Below are 17366 nucleotides of genomic sequence, written 5' to 3' on the forward strand. Positions count from 1 at the left end.
CTCATTGATGAACAAAGATCCAGCCATAAGGTCACTGTGAAGAAACCAGAAAAAGCTACCAGACATTGATTCCCTGCTCTGATTTTTTTTTTCTCTGCAGACCAGCTGATCCGCTCAATGACCTCACTGCATGCGCCGCCCCTTGCATGTTTGTTTCTGGAGGAAAAGAGTTACGAGCTGTGCAGTGGCTCACAGCGACAGAAAATAGAAGTAGAAGCAAAAACGAGGTGATGGAGCTATTTGCACACTTCCATGAGGACACACTATGCGATACTTCCTGAGAAAGAAGAGCTGGCAGACAAAATGAGGAAAAAGTGTCCGGTGAACACTTACCAAAAAAAAAAACCAAAACACAAGGTAGAACATAAGAGATGGACGCTGCGAGGCTGAAGGCCAACTCTCTAGTCCGTTTGCCAACAATGGGCAGATGGAGAGTAACACGCCCACCCAACCACATAAATTACAGATTAACACTGGGCTTCTTTCCAACGCACCCCACTGTACGGCAGTAATGAGGAATCGTGGGAAGTAAACTTGGATCCAATTTGTTTGGATGAGACAGGAACAATAGAGAGGGGAAAAAAGCTGTTCACAGAAGATGGCTAAAACTCTTGTCGAGAAAAAGGATTAACGTTTGGCAAAAAGAGGATTGCCGTACTCTTCCTAACTTGAGGAGATTATTTGCTCACTGTGGGTGACTGCTTTTGTTGGCTTAAACACTTAACCCGTCTTCGGTCAAGAAGGGACACAGACAGTCCAAATAAGGTAATTTATAAACCTCTCAACTATTCAAACAAGTGGAGTATTGAGAGATTATTGTGAATAAAGGTTCGGGAATTCTAGTCAAGCAATCACAATGGCCCTTATTTACCAACACACCATATTTGCACAATTTTTTTTACATTTGTTCTTGGAAAGATCATTAGGAAAACTTCTAAGTGGGATTTAATACATGCTCTTAATCATTATAATGATGAGGATAATGGTATTTTGAAGTCTGTAATATCCAACTATATAATCATGTGAAGAACATTTCTCAACCATCACTATATTTACACACATTTATTGGTGGTTTCTGAGATTGGCCGGCTACCAGTCTAGGGTTTACCCATCTCTTGCCCAAAATCAGACAGGATCGGGTCCAGCTCAACCACGACCAGATCGAGGACAAGTGGAGATAGAAAATGGAGGGATGGATATTCTGTGGTTTGTCCCCGGCGTTTTCAGTAGAAACAGATTTTAGTTTAGCACTGTTTAATAAAATCATCCTGGATTGCCTGATTTTTAAGAACAGCTTGACCCTTTCCCAAGGTATAATGTGTAATTTTCTAACTCTGACTGGAAACAAAGAAATCACAAATTACGTCGCCATGAAGTACAGCAGGCGTCCCCGTGATAAGATGCGCACAAAGGAATCGAAGAAAGGCTGACTGTGGTGCAATAAGACCATCCATCACATGATAGCGTGAGGCGACAACAGTCGGACAAGCACGGGTGTGGTTTTGTTTTCGATAACCACTACAGGAACCATAGCCACGTTAGAGGGTAAATAACAAATTGTCCCGCTTTCAAAACACTCCGTTTTTGGCTTGTCATTGTCCACGTTAGCCGAATTGCACCAGAGGGCGTAATGTGAGAAGAAATTGTTTACTTCGCCTACAACTAGAATTGCTGCTATGACCACACTCCATCACAAGTATTCATCTCATTCAGCACCCTTCTAGCAATACACTCACTCTCTCGCCTCTGAGCATGTCCAAACCATCGAAGTCTGCTCTATCGAACCTTTACTCCAAAACATCCCACTTTGGCTGTCCCTCTGATGAGCTCATTTCTAATCTTATCCAACCTTCTCACTCCAAGCAAGAACCTCAGCATCTTCATTTCTGCCACCTCCAGTTCTGCTTCCTGTTGTTTCTTCAGTGCCACTGTCTCTAATCAGAACATCATGGCCGGCCTCACCAATGTTTTATAAACTTTTCTCTTCATCCTAGCGGAGTTTCTTCTGTCACATAGAACACCAGACACCTTCCGCCAACTGTTCCACCCTGCTTGGACCCGTTTCTTCATTTCCTTACCACAATCTCCATTGCTCTGTATTGTTGACCCCAAGTATTTGAAGTCGTCCACCATCTCTTCTCCCTGGAGCTTCACTCTTCCTCCTCCACCCCTCTCATTCACACACATATATTCTGTTTTATTTTGGCTAACCTTCATTCCTCTCCTTTAGAGTGCGTACTTCCATCTTTCTAATTGTATGATTCTAAAGACAAGAAAAAAATGTAGCCTTACAAATTCCATACTAACTACTGGATTATATTACAGAAACAGATTAATTTTAGTGCCTTTAGTGCATTGCTGTGAACTATTAGCAGCACTATAAGTTGAGAGACAGTTCACAGCTATCATTTCCTCAATGTAAAAAAAAATATATATATATTATATCTTCACCAGGCAACACAACAGTCGTAAAGTAACAAAAGAGGACCATAAGGCCAAGAAGCGGATGGGATCACGTGTGGTCAAGCCCTCGTGACCGAGTCACAAATTCAGCGCACCCATGGCCCACTCCCTCCCCTCCTCACAGCTATCTCAGGTTTCTGTGTCACTGTGACAGACTTGGGGTTTATAAATAGCGACGGGCACCATACTGAGAATGTCGGCCATAAAAGGGGCAGGGCGTCTGCTGAGGCACCTTGGGAGTCGGCGGTGCAGCTAGCTGAGTATGGGCACAATTCCACCGAGGAGATCTTACTGAGCCACTCAGCATGTGTGGCAAGACACATCCACAACAGGTTTTGCTTGAGCCTAGCCTGGAGGAACAAATGCAAATGCGAGTAACGGACTAAAACAGACCATGGAAATAAGGGCCGGTATCCACATTTAACTGAAGCCACCCACAGATAACGAGACTCAGAGCTCATCCAGACGCCTCATGTTACAGGAAGAACACTCATTCTTTCCCGGAATTCTTTTAAAATACTCTGCAAGACAAACGGGTTATCTGTCATGTATTGAGGATAAGCCGGACGGAAGATGAATCAATTTTCTGGAGTTTTGTAAAAAAAAAAAAAAAAAAAGAGCAATAGGATTTAAAATTCCTTGTAAACTCAAAGAACTTTAACCAGAGCAGTAGCGAGTAAGTAAAATCCCAAGCCCAAAGCCTCGTGACAGAAAGCAGATTCCAGGTCAGCTTTCATTGGTTCCTCAATAGAGTAAAAATATTATTTTATTGATTCTAAATCTGGTTTTAAGGTTTGCTCAACTGATTTGTGTTCAGTTCCCATTCAGTGACTGTCTGGTTGGATAGGTTTTCTCCTGATGGTCCAGTTTGCTCCCATATTCCACAAATGTTAGCTTCATTGAAGACTATAAATTCTGCAGCGTTATGAATGTGAGTGTGAATTTTTGTTTATTATACCCCAAGATTGAGTGGCTAGGCTCCAGCTCCCCTGTGATCCTACAGAGAAAAGCATTATTGATGGATGGCGATGATATATATTCATACTAAGTGAATGGCAAAATTTCCTGCCAATATTTCGATAAACAGCATTTTACATTTTAGATGTCTTCCATTCAAGATACTGTCATTATTTTTTAGGGTCTTCTTACAGTGCCATGAAAAATAAATAATCAGGAAACTAAATGCCAGAAAATAAAGCCATATTAATATCAAAGTAAAACAGAATTTATGTGCATGAATGTGGGGGGCGGAAGAGGAAAAGTGAAGCTCCAGGGAGAAGAGATAGCAAGGGTGGACGGCTTCAAATACTTGGGGTCAACAATACAGAGCAATGGAGATCACGGTAAGGAGGTGAAGAAACAGGTCCAAGCACGGTGGAACAGTTGGCGGAAGGTTTCTGGTGTTCTATGTGACAGAAGAGTCTCCACTCGGATGAAGGGCAAAGCTTATAAAACAGTGGTGAGGCCGACCATGATGTACGGATTTGAGAAGAAACAACAGGAAGCAGAACTGGAGGTGGCAGAAATGAAGATGCTGAGGTTCTCGCTCGGAGCGAGCAGGTTGGATAGGATCACGAATGAGCTCATAAAGAGGGACAGCCAAAGTTGGCTGTTTTGTTGACAAGGTTCAAGAGAGCAGGCTTTCATGGTTTGGAAATGTCTAGAGGCGAGAGAGTGAATAGATTGGTAGAAGGGTGCTGAGGATGGAGCTGCCACGCAAAAGAGCGAGAGGAAGACCAGAGAAAAGGTTGATGGATGTTGTGAGGGAGGACATGAGGAAAGAGGGTGTTAGAGAGGAAGACGCACGAGATAGGCTTAGATGGAAAAAGATGACATGCTGTGGCAACCCCTAATCGGGACAAGCCGAAAGGAAAAGAAGATTAATGTCATAGGATTTGTTTCTCGTGTGTGTCCTTTTAAAAGACTCCTGCATCCAACCGGTTTTCATTCATAAACGGAATGGTCCATTTAATTAACAGGTGGTGTGCTGAAGCCCCCTTTGTGCCGTGTTAACTAGTGTCGTCAGTGTCGTCCGTGTAGTTGGGCATTTTGGGCATGAGCGTGTCTTTGTAATGAGCGGAGTGTGTTGTTAGATCTAGGTCAGGCCATTTCAGGAATCTCAGGCATCCACAACGCTACATCCACACATATACATGGGATATGTCTTCTGGACGGTTTGGCAGTCCCACCTAGTAAACGATCAGGCATTAATTATCTCTAGTGTAAAATATATTTTCAGGAAAATCATCAAGAGATACGACAAGCCGAAATGTGGATTCAAATCTAAAGGATGTGTCTGAATCGTGGTGATAGCACTTCCTGTGAGGATTCAAAACACGGAAATGCTCACAGGCAGCAAGTGTCCACGCCCAGGGGGGGGGGGAAGAAGAGGAAGAACATTCCTGAGTCGTTACAGCACAACAATGAGGACACAGGCCAGCTGAGCGTGTGACGTTCCCTGGCTATTCCTTTTCACATCAATTAGTACATTTTTCCTGAGCCGTGGCTCGTGACAAATAACAACACAACAAAACGGAGGGTCAATGAGTTTGAGATCAGGCTCGCATTGTGGAAAACAAACCAACAAAACAAAATGTCACAAACGCTACATTTGGAGGCCAGAGCCACAAACGCCACACGAACCTTTGAACCCTTTGACCGTCTGGTTGCAGTGTGAGAGTTGAGCAGAACAGCAGCGAAGTTTGTAATGGACATTAGGGTATGACAACAGTCAACAAAATGTGAACAGATACTTATCACTGTCACGGATGAAGAAATACTACTTTACTGTCATAGCACAGCATGTGTACCACAGGCTGCTGATATGCTGCTGCAGCATGCAGACAAAAAAAATTATAACAGTAGATTGTGATTGTTATTAAACCAACTAACACTTCAAACATGTTCTTGCCACGTTTGGTTGCTACCCAACACGGCAAATGTCGTTCAAAGGAACGTTTAATAGGATTAATTGAGGCTGATTTTAAAAATGTCAAACAATTGACCCCTCCGTACAGGGCACTTAACCACGCCTCCTGAAGTGACGGCACGCCACGTGCGCTGACGTAAGACAAACAGTAAAAATGGCAAATACAATACAATACATTCTGAACTGAGACAGACTCCATGCTTCTGATTTCATTCAAATCAACGATATATTATAGATTCTAAATACAATACATTCTTAACTGAGAGAGACGCCATGCTTCTGATTTCATTCAATCATTCACACGTAGCAATGTTATGCTAGCGAAGAACGTCTCATTCATTTATACGAGACGTGTATTTAAAGAAAGCGACACGTTTGTGCAGTCCGATCATCGCTAAATATCGCTCAACAAAGAATAAGTGTGTCAATCGATCACACGCAGCAGTGTTATGCTAGCGAAGAACTTCGAATTCATTTATACGAGACATGTATTGAAAATCAAGTATAGGGCATACCTTCGTGCAAACATATCTGTTCCGGTTGATATTAGATGGATTTAGTTGATGATGCGGAAGTTTGATCCATCGAAGGCATTTTTCGTACTGGGTCTTCGGTTTTGGAAAGGCTACGAATCGAACTCCACCAACTAGCCTTTCAGGATACCTGTCGTCACTATTACAAAGTCCATGACTACACCTCTTAACCATATTTTTTGTTAAATAACCCAAATACGCGATAAAACGCTAACAAAGCCGATACTGGACCATGCAATGTTGTCTGAGAAAATGGCGGGAGCAAAAACGGGTTTTGGTTTATGCAGATCTCTGGCCTCTGATTGGTCAGTGATGCGGATTGCGCAATATCCATGGAGGGGTCAATTAGCTTGAGGCCAGTCGGATCAGCGGGTAATTGGTCCATGTTAACTCTCTACCAGTAATCACTAAAACATAAATGATAACTAACTTGCAGGGCATATTTAAGTTCAAAGCAATATCAATTTATTTTTTAAGACCTCAAATGCTACAAGTGCGTGGCAGCTGTTGTCAAATCTTTAATCAGTGAGCAAATGTTTTGTCACATTTTTCACTCGTTCTACCAATATAATAGGAGTCTTATTCCATAGCAAACTGGAACCATATTCCATTTAAAGGATAACTACTAGAACACAAGGTGTTCAAATCAGATCTTAAAATTATCTTATGTCATAACAAGAGACATGCTGATTTTATATAATATAAATGTAATATTCTGTACTAGGCAGGACGGTGGGTCAGCTGGAAAGCATTGGCCTCACAGTTCTGAGGTCCCGGGTTCGATCCCGGCCCCGCCTGTGTGGAGTTTACATGTTCTCTCCGTGCCTGCGTGGGTTTCCTCCGGGCACTCTGGTTTCCTCCCACATCCCAAAAAACATGCAACATTAATTGGACACTCTAAATTGCCCCTCGGTGTGATTGTGAGTGCGGCTGTTTGTCTCCATGTGCCCTGCGATTGGATGGCAACCAGTTCAGGATGTACCCCGCCTCCTGATGGTTTACGGCTGGGATAGGCTCCAGCACTCCCCGTGACCCTTGTGAGGATAAGTGGCTAAGAAAATAGATGGATGGATGAATATTCTGTACTAGGGCTGCACTTTATTTTGTTTGAGCGTCGTCATTGCGATGTATGTGTTCACAGTAGACCGGGGTTCAAATCTGCCCTCACCAAGTGTGGACTTTCCATGTACTTCCTGTACCTACGTAGGATTTCTCCGGTTACTCTGGTTTCCTCCCACATTTCAAAAACATGCAAGTTAGGTTAATTGAGGATTCTAAACTGCCTGCAGTTGTGGATGTGAGTGTGAATAGTTTTTTTCTATGTGGCCAGTAACTGGCTGGCGACCAGTTCAGGGTGTACACCACCTCTCGATCAAAACTAGCTGGGATAGTATAGGATAACCCTAACCTTAACCCAACCCTAGTACAGAAAATAGATGAATGGATGAAAAACTGCTCCCTGGTAATCATAACACATCCATATGACAGCGCTTATAAGAGTCAAAACAGACTCTGAGAGAGGAAGAGAAAGGCAGGATGTGACTCTATTGAGAGGAGGAGTCTCCAGATGCTTTTAAAAAAAGAAGAGGGTTACCCAGTCACAAAGCTGTAACACAGGCACAGCATTGATCGAGATGAATCATTCATTATTCACATTTTCCTGGTTCACTCTTCTCTAGCTGGAGGTAGATACAAGGCCAGAGGTGGTCCAAATGGATCAACGAGAAGCTTTTTTTAACCTGACCAAAACTTATTAAGGCAGAGAATAGAGAATAGTTCTGGATCCAGCCAGAAGTGCAGGAGTGTCATTTGCCCAGCGATGATCTCATGATGAATTCATGTTCACATTGTCGCTATGGTGAGAAAGAAGATTTGGAAAATAAAGACAGGTGTTTAAGATTTTAATTCAATACATGGAAAAAAACAAGACAGCCATTGATGTCGCACCGATAACTACAAGCCTTCATAAAACTTTGAATACATCCATCCATCCATTCATTTTCCAAGCTGCTTATCCTCACAAGGATCCCAGGAGTGCTGGAGCCCATACACAAACTAATCCCATAATAATTACCCGAGAAATCTGTGGTTCATCAGTAAAATTGGGGTAGATATGACAGAACATGATACACTGCTATGACGTACTATGCAAGTAGAGCAAGCCAGTGCCCAGGACATGGTTAATTAGTATGCATTTTGCCTGGCGCATTTATATTAGTCCTTCGCTCGCACAGTCTCCCGGAGCCGGTCTGTTACTTCCGATATCCTTCAAAACATTGGGCTCTGTTAAAACAAATTTCCACTAAACTGTAAAATAAGATTCCTTTCCTTTCAAATTGTGACAATTCAATCCTTGACTGCATACAGCCTGTGCTCCCAACTTACATTTTCCCTCATTACCAATTTGAAGTTGATTTAAATAATCTGATGACTACATACTATATATAAAGTACGATTAAATACGTTATGATAACTCAAGACAATAAATTAACAACAATGAAAAAGGGCAGTCCCTAATATCGTAGTCCAAAGCACAAATCCTTTTTTTACTCCGTAGGGTCAATTCAAGCACAAATCTCATTTGTAGCAAATGCAGAATACAAACATAGAAAAACAGTGATGATGATGAATAGCTGCACGTCATGTTTGTGTCAGAAACGTAAGTCAAGTCAACACAAGAGTCAGCACTGTTGCCAGAGTTGACCTGCTCCCTCCCAACATTCTTGTTGAGGACTGCTAAAGTAGGGCATGGCCCTGTGTGGCTGACTAATGTTGGACCGGCAAGTGTGTTGTCAAAGGTGAGGTGATGAACTAATCTCTGTCTCACTTATTCCAGCCTGGCCACAGCATGTCATAGACACACTTCCAAATGTTGTAGAAAGTATATCACAGCACACAATGTGACTAGCAGCACAATTACATTTCTAACACAGCAATAAGACAAAAATGGGCCGATAAAGAGACTCCAAAGTTGTCAATACCAATGGCCAATTTGACTTGCTTGAGTACAAATAGGTGGTCAATGAAATGTAAATGTGAGGCGCTGCAAGTACTGAGGTTTTTGGAGGAGGTACAGCAGCATCAGGAGACTGCAGAGATAATCAATTTTGCTGGTGCTGCAGTAGATGCTGCATTTTGACTGGTTCAGTGCACTCAAAATAGCCAGAAAGGAAGTAAAGAGGCATGTGAAACAGCAAGACAATGAAGGTGAAGTGCAACATGTTTACAGAAACTGACCACTAGTGCACGTCTATGTTTTTTTTGTTATCCGTGCTAGGTTCATATTCAGAGCCTGACATCTGTATTCTAATAATAGAATCTGTGGATCTACTGACAGAATTGATGACCTGCTGGGTACGCATGAGTGGTTAAGAAGTGGACAACCAAGGCTGGTAGTGCTCCATGCACACATAATGTACGCATATCCTCGAGGCCGAAGCAGGAGAGTGCTGGTGCGTCTGTTTGCGATTCCCCTGAGGTTAAAACAGTGCATCAACACAAATGCCCAGCGTATTTACTGCACAGAACAGTGAGATAGCCACAGATACTGGCTGACAAAGTACAGGTGAACCTCCATGGGACTAAAAGCCATTACAGTACTTCTGGGCCAAGGTGAACTTCAAAAACGCATCTTTTGAAAGAACATCAAATGATAACATTCCATTGTGTGTTTGCAAAACTGGAATCAGATTAAATACATTTCTACTCATCTGTCCAATGTACAAAAACTTCTGTGTTTAAAAAAAAACAAGACCTCTTCCAGCAAGATTGAATAGAGACGTCAGGATGACTCTCAGGGAGGAGGATTTATTACAGGGTTTAATTTTTTTTTAGGTCTCGTGCTCAATTTAGCAAGTACCAGTCTGTCACAAAGCCAGTAAAGTGCTTTTCACTTGTACCTCGAGAGAATACAGTGATCATCATTATATACAACATTATACAACAAATAATCACTCAGTAAATAGGACTAAAAAGTATGCAACCACTGCCACAATAGCTAATCTCTCCGATGTGATGAGACGGCTCTATTTGGGCCTAAACTCTGCCACACACAGGAAATAATCCCCCCAAACAGGATTAATAACATCAATGGCAATTCGTTTTTTTTTTTTTTTTTTTTTTAAACCAGAGGAGGGGAAACACGAGTAATCTTTGCATAAACCCTAAGGAACCTCTTTCATTCTCCCTCCTTATACTCTGCAGCCGAATGGAGGCAATCCTCTCCTTTGCCTGTGCTGGCGTCACGACTAAGATTTATAACATCTGCTCTTGGCTTCGCTGTCGCTGACGTGGAGCGTGCACAGAGAAGCTATCCCATCTCCTCCTTTTCAACAATTTACCCCCAAACACCAGCTCTGCAGTTTCCAGTTTCTCTAGTCATTGCAGCTCATCCATTCCACTCCCCAAAAGTATTTCGCTCTTCCATTCATATACATGCCGCCATCCACACCCACGTCGCAAAAACTGTGCATTCCATCAGGTCAGAAAGCTGGGGTCGGGTTTATCAGATTGTTGGAATCCGCAGAATTCTGCATGCTGATGATACAATCCTGATTGTGCAAATATAATAATACAGGTGGCTAACGTTCAGCTGTTTTTGCAAAGTCTCCTGCCTGTATTTCCAAACCGGCCGTGATCTTGACACTGGGCCAAGAAAATTACGTCAGCATACTGTAGCTCGGGATCAAGCTTCACAAAAGGGAGTGAGTCCACGTCTCGTGATTAGTTTCACAGTGACGCATTTTACTGAAGACTGAGATTGTAACTACGGGGCAATACAGCAGGAGATGAGGAAAAATCACATCATAAGTCCAAAGGTTTCCTCTCTCCACCCATCACAATGCTCCTATTTTTCCCAATTGGAAGGGTTTGAGAAGCAAACTGATAACCCTCTGAAAAACAGTCCAAAGTTCCAAGATTTAAATAATACTGTCCGAGTAGGAAAAATTAGGATTGCCTCCAAACAGCTGTAACTCTGAATTTCTTTTAAAAGAAACAACAGTATGTCGTAACAATTGTTGTGACTATCAGGGATCGTGACGGTCTCCGCTTTGATAACTTGAGCATTATGATACCCTTTCAAACCTCTGCATGTAACACCAAACTGTAAAAAGAAAACGAACGCCAGCTAGGATCCGCTTCTTTTGTCTTCCCTTTGCTATTTTTACAGGACTAAGACTTAGAGAAAGGAGACACTGACAAAGAATGTTTCTGTTTATCTAGCGCCCCTGCCTTTTTCGATGCATCACATTCCTCGTAACGTCACATGCTGGAGCTCTCGGTCAGCAGAACCGCTGACCAAATGATCACATTCACGCCATTTGTATGTTTGTATATGTATTGTAGCACGTAAAATACTTTTTAGGATTACAGTGGATGAGAAATTGGATGCAAGATTCAAGCTCTGGATCGAAATCGGTGTCAACTGGAGTCTTTATGGATGAAGTTAACAAATTATTAACGTTAGGTTAATTGAGGGCTCTTTTTACACTTCACTTCACCTCTTGTTTTGTTGTCACAATAGGGTGGTCGATTCTCCACTTCAAAATCATACACTGGGAATCTGGAAAGACTCCTAAAGGTAATTTACTGAGAAGCAACAACAAAAGAGAATGAGGGTCTCCTGCATTGACATTTCATGGAAACATGGCCAATTTTATTCGAGCAAAGTCTAAGGGCAGGACGACAATGGAACATTGTAGAAAAGTGCAGACTGCAGACAACAATATTACAATGCACATAATCTCAATTGTTTATCAGCATCAACATCCAGTGCTAGAACCACACACATTCTTCTATACTCTATCATAAAAATCTGTTAAAAAAATAAGTGCACTGTAGCATTTAAAACTCTGTGTGCTACTACTATTTTTGGCAATGGAAAGGCTTTCGCGGTGAGTTAAATCGTGACAGAAGACACAACTAGAGGGAAGGGGGTACAGAATTTATCTGTCCTGTGACTGACGGGAAATCAGTGCTGTTAACCCCCTCCTCTTGTCCAAAGTCAACTGGGATAGCCACCAGCCCCCACTCGCCATGATCCTGTCAGGCAAAGCACACTGGAATATAATTGAGTGGGGGTATTCCAAAGCAACCACACCCATAATTAATCAACTAAAATACTTTCAAATGAGGTACTGGACACACAGAGGCCTTTTAAAAGACCCAAAGGAAGCCTCTGTCTCCCTGACTGATGTTCCTCTGAGGACCAGTCGGTGCATTGACTCCAAAAAAAGTGCAAACATACAACATGGCAACAGTGATCAAGATAACGCATGTTTGCTTGAAACAGGGGGAGGGATGTCAGGGGGGTGTCGTCAAGCAAGACGTCCACGTCAAAGGGAGATGGAGGTGAGATGTTTGCCTCACTCTTCACGACCCAGTTTTACCAGTGAAATAAAACGATTGGGTTTGGGTAGAAAATTCTCTCCAGACTCTTCGCGGGTGAGTGGGATGTTTCCTGTTTTGCAGAGATGGAGCTATCCGTCTGCAGTCAGCATCCCTAATGAAGACCAGTGCAGTATTTCCACTGCCCTACTGGTGAGGAGCTGCCTGCTAGAGGTGTTGGGGAACGACACGGGCACGCCAATATTTGCCAGTAGGGCAAATAGGGCTGTCCAAGTGTTGATAAAATGGGAAAAGACAACTATCCTTAAACATATATTATACACTTGATTTAACATGAAAAAACGACCTGTTTCATAATCGCACAACCACAACTCCCACTTTTTATTTTACTCCCCACCATGACCTATTTTGATCAAGTGTCGGTTCCAGTACTCACAATTATCTGTCAGTGTCAGCTTCTGCTCGAAATCATGTCCAAACTCCTTATAATCCATTGTTCTCCCTTCAGGCGGATTGCAGTGACTTTCCAGGTGCTGTCATTCCTCACAAGTCCCCAAGTACGAGAGCTACAACTCTCGGTCCTGATTCAGCCAAACACGCCCTTTCTAAAAATCCAACGCAGTGGTTCAGTGAAGTAGTTAAAAAGGAGGAGGAAAGTTCGATGTTTTTATTAGATTATAAAAGTGAAGCCGGTGTTTAGCTAATATATTACTAAGTGGCATTGAGCGGATGTACCGTGTCTTCTGTGGAAAATCCACAGTGGGAATAAAACGCCACAGTTTTGCCAACCGCAAAATGGTAAAGTGCAAATAAAAACAACGAACTTCCGGTTACGGTCTGCAGGCTACAAAGTTGTACTCGCTGCGTATTTTTACAAATAGCGATTTATAATAAATGCTATTGACACAACTAATACCGATATAAAAACATATGATTGATATTCATGTAAAAATACGTATTATGCTATATTTGATCGGTCTACTTTCATTTAATCGAGTGGTGAAATAATTTTATTTTGAAGATAAACTGTAACCTCCTGTCATTTTCTTTGCCCTCCAGTGACTAACTTGACGACTCGTGCTCGTTGAGAAACCGCATGCCGGAAAACTGGAATTTACCATGTGCTCGGGCTACTTGCGAAGTTATCATCTATACATTTCGAAAATTTTCAGAGGAGTATCTCTAAGTATTAATGGAAATATATATATTTGGGGGGGGCATATGTGTGTTTCATTTGGGTTGTAACTTCAAAGAAGAACGGTTTTATTCTCTTTGCTCGGGGAATGGTTTGACCCATCAGATGATTCCGAGCAGCTGAAAACAAGGTGACTTGAAAGCTCAGTGGTGGAATTACAACTACACGCCCTGGATAACCATTTAGAACAGGACAATTGTGTATCCCACAATAATTACGATTATGCTATATAATCAAAAGTAGATGGAATCTAATTTGCATTCAATGACAGAACACAAACAGCGCTGATAAAATGGAAACTAATTGGGTCCCAATGTGAGGCCTTTTTTCAGATGAACATAAAGCCACAAGGCATTATCCGCTTTGTCGTTCATATGATTTATGATGGCAATCTTATTAACTATTAATATGAATGTATTACCAATGCATAATGAGGTCTTTGTTACAAGGAGAAAATGTGGTTGAAGAGTTAACAGCAGGATGATATATTCACAAGTCACAAAGCAGTCTCGGTGGCAAATGACTACATTGAAACAAAAGTCTACCAGGAGATACAATTCGAATAAAATCATTTTTTGTACTTTTTATGCTCATGGGGTGGCAGGTGACGTCGGTTTACGCCAGCTGACTTTGGACAAGAGGCAGGGTACACCCTGGACTGGTCGCCAAACCTCTGGACAATTTAGTATAAACTGAATCGAACATGCATGTTTTTTGGAATGAGTTATGATCCCACGGTAAAAGCAGAAAAAGCCACGGAACCACAGGCGGTGCATATAAACGCCACACAGGATGGTCCAGATTCAAACTCTGAACCTCAGAACTGTGAGGCAGCGGAGCTAACCACCATTTCTTCAAAGAAAAGAAAATATATACTGTGTAAATTTAAATGTATGTTTTTGTTTCTCAACAAAACAGAACGGATGGTAAGTCATGTCCGATGCGTGCCTGCTTTTAAAAATAGACCATCCAGAGTCATGACCATTATAACTCTTTGGCTATTGGATTTAAAATGTAGATCAATTATGGATGAGGGCATGTGCACATGCGTGCATGTCCCTTTTCATCAAACTGAAGGATGGACTGCACGTGACGACACATGAATGATTGCATAATACATGTTAAGAAGATAAATATACCAAATGCACAGGATAAAACTATACTTCTGATAAGTTAAAAGCCTTCACCTCAACCATTTATTTTATAGACTAACCAGAGGCGGATGTTTCTAGCCTGTGAACGTGAAAACACGAATTGATTTGAAGTTGTTCTATTACAACTAAAGGAAGCAATCTAAACTGGTGCTTTCAATGAAAAATGATGTGTGTGCTTTATTGAGATTTTGAAAAAAAGCATTGGCAACAGATGTACTTTGTCTTTAGAAGAAATGCAAGGAAGTACCAATTGCCCCTTCCTTTCTTTGTCATCAGTGCATTAGAATACATTAACGTGGCTGTGTCTTGCTTCCAAATTCAAATTCAGATATCAGATTAAGAAGCACGCAATAACACTGAACACATCGTAACCTTGTGTTGTTTTCCAGCTGTTGCTGCTGGTCATATGTTGTAAACAAACAAACAAAAAAAAACAAACAAACAAAGGCTTGCATCTTCAAAAATCTATCCTTATGGAACCTGAAGGGGGTCTTTGTTGCTCTGATCATGATATTGAGATATGGATAAGAATTTCGACTACAAAAACAGTCTGAACTCAAACAGTCAAGTTGTGTGTATCTACATCTTCAAATGTTTTGACTTGCACTGTATCTAAGAACAACAAGTAGAAAAGAAGCCATGCAGGAACAACTGTGAGTCTGTACTCGGAGTTGCTACGAGGGATTTGAGGCCCTGTGAAAAATACCACTTAAACACCGCAAAGTGAAAATATTGTTACTTTTTCCTGTGGGTTCTTTGAATTGTCCTAACTTTTCATCCCCACTTACGGCGCACTTCTATATAATTTTCAGGAAATGTCTTTTTAGTCTAATGCTACGTAGCTGAGGTTGGCGTGGTTGCAAGATAAAAAGGATTGCTTAACAGTTTATAACAGTTTATAATGCACATGTATCCCCCCCAAAAATGTACTATCGTCTCTGAAATGTGTCCTGGGGAAACACAACAGTGGCAAAGAAACTGCTCGAAAATTTTGTCAACTTAGCTATCAACTAAAATTGAATATGATGGTCAAAGGCAATGTCAAGATCGAATTGTAATTATTTTTTTTACTCAGGCATGTCTCATTTTTCTTGTCAGATCTCAGAAGCTAAGCGGGTTTGGCCCTGGTTAGTACTTGGATGGGAGACCGCCTGGGAATACCAAGTACTGTAAGCTTCCCTCCCCGGCTCGATGCAGAGGGGTTGCGTCGGGAAGGGCATCGAGCGTAAAACTGTGCCAAACAAATATGCGTTCATCTAAGATGACACGCTGAAGTGGTGAAGCAAGAGACAGATTCCCCTTAACTTAACGACAGACTGACTAGGCTCCTTGAGTAAATCTTGCAACGAGTTTACGCGGATCTTTTTTCACCTCTCCCTAAAATGTGCTGAACACGGTGTACAAAAAAAGGCTGTGTTTCTGCTATGACATGTCCATACCCGTCTGCACCAGACTGCAATGCGGGGCGGATCAGAGAGACTACCATCATTCCACAGAGGCATGTATAATTGCACTTCGTCCACACAAAAGCAACAACAAAAAAAAAACTCAAGCCGTCTAAATCAAGACGGCCTGCAGTTCCGCTCATCTACATCCTCCTTTGACTGGAGAGAGGGCACGTTTTGCGCACATTAGACCAAAAAGCAGCGGTTATAAAAACCTCACTGTAAAAAGAAAAGAAAAAAACTGATCATAAGAGCAGAGGTATACTTATTTGGAAGGCTGAGGTCACAATCTGAACATAACTACAGCTGCTGCTGTGTGGGAGTCAAGCAGTTGTTGTTATGAAGAAGGTGAAAAATTTGAAAAATCTTGCGGACAGATGACGGTGTGGTTGAAATTGGATCACATTCTCATTCTTGAAGAAGGAAAATTGCAGGCGGTACAAATAAGAGATTGCCACCATTTATGCATGATCATCAAGCCAACATGACGCTGAAGCCGATGAACATTCTATCCTTCCAGTGTCAGTTTGAGGAAAATGTAACAAGCCATTATACAGCTACAATATGATGTAAAATGATTATTCTGGAAGCAAATTTGGTATACTGCTGTAAATCAATAATTCTCAACATATCGTGTATGTGCCGCTATGGTGGAACATGGACTCCCTTGTGTGATATGTGAAAAAAATCACTGCCTGAGTACAGTTCAGTTGTATTTAGCTTTTAAAATCAATACATTTGCATTTAATCTTAATCTCAATATTTTGTTTCCAAATAATTATTAGATAGCATTTTCATTGAACTTTTTTGTGCAATCGATTTCAATTGAAATACTATTTAAGTCGTATTTTTATGTTTATGCACATAATGCTCTGGACTATTACAATAATAAGTTTATATACATACATACATTTTCTTTTGCCGCTTATCCTCACGAGGATTGCGGGGAATGCTGGAGCCTATCCCAGCTGTTGGTCGCTAACCAATCGCAGGGCACATGGAGACAAACAGCCGCACTCACAATCACTCCTAGGGGCAATTTAGAGTGTCTAATTAATGTTGCATGTTTTTTGGGATGTGGGAGGAAACCAGAGTGCCCGGAGGAAACCCACGCAGGCACGGGGAGGTTCACCGTGCCACCAGTTTATATACAATGTCTAACCCTATCCCTATCTAATCCTTCTGAAATGAATATAAAATAAATAAACGTTGCCTGATCACTTATGTTTTTTAAAAAAATGGTACACATCCTACAAATGATGCTCAAGTTTGTAAACTTATGAGCACAATTTTACGACA

The 17366-nt window shown here is 41.6% G+C and overlaps 1 protein-coding gene across 2 annotated transcripts in view; it reads right to left on the reverse strand.

Annotated features, from left to right (window-relative positions):
* LOC133507852 (MAP7 domain-containing protein 1-like) overlaps positions 1 to 13058 on the reverse strand; it is a 37119-nt gene extending 24061 nt beyond the window's left edge. The window contains exon 1 of one of the 2 annotated variants that reach the window (XM_061833781.1): positions 12710 to 13058. In XM_061833781.1, the coding sequence (XP_061689765.1) occupies positions 12710 to 12767 (58 nt within the window). In that variant the 5' untranslated portion in view covers positions 12768 to 13058. The remainder of the gene's footprint in view (positions 1 to 12709) is intronic. The other variant, XM_061834585.1, reaches the window with a different exon arrangement.
* Between the last annotated feature and the right edge of the window lie 4308 nt (positions 13059 to 17366).

The sequence above is a fragment of the Syngnathoides biaculeatus genome, chromosome 1 (assembly GCF_019802595.1).
Source record: "Syngnathoides biaculeatus isolate LvHL_M chromosome 1, ASM1980259v1, whole genome shotgun sequence".
Taxonomy (NCBI): domain Eukaryota; kingdom Metazoa; phylum Chordata; class Actinopteri; order Syngnathiformes; family Syngnathidae; genus Syngnathoides; species Syngnathoides biaculeatus.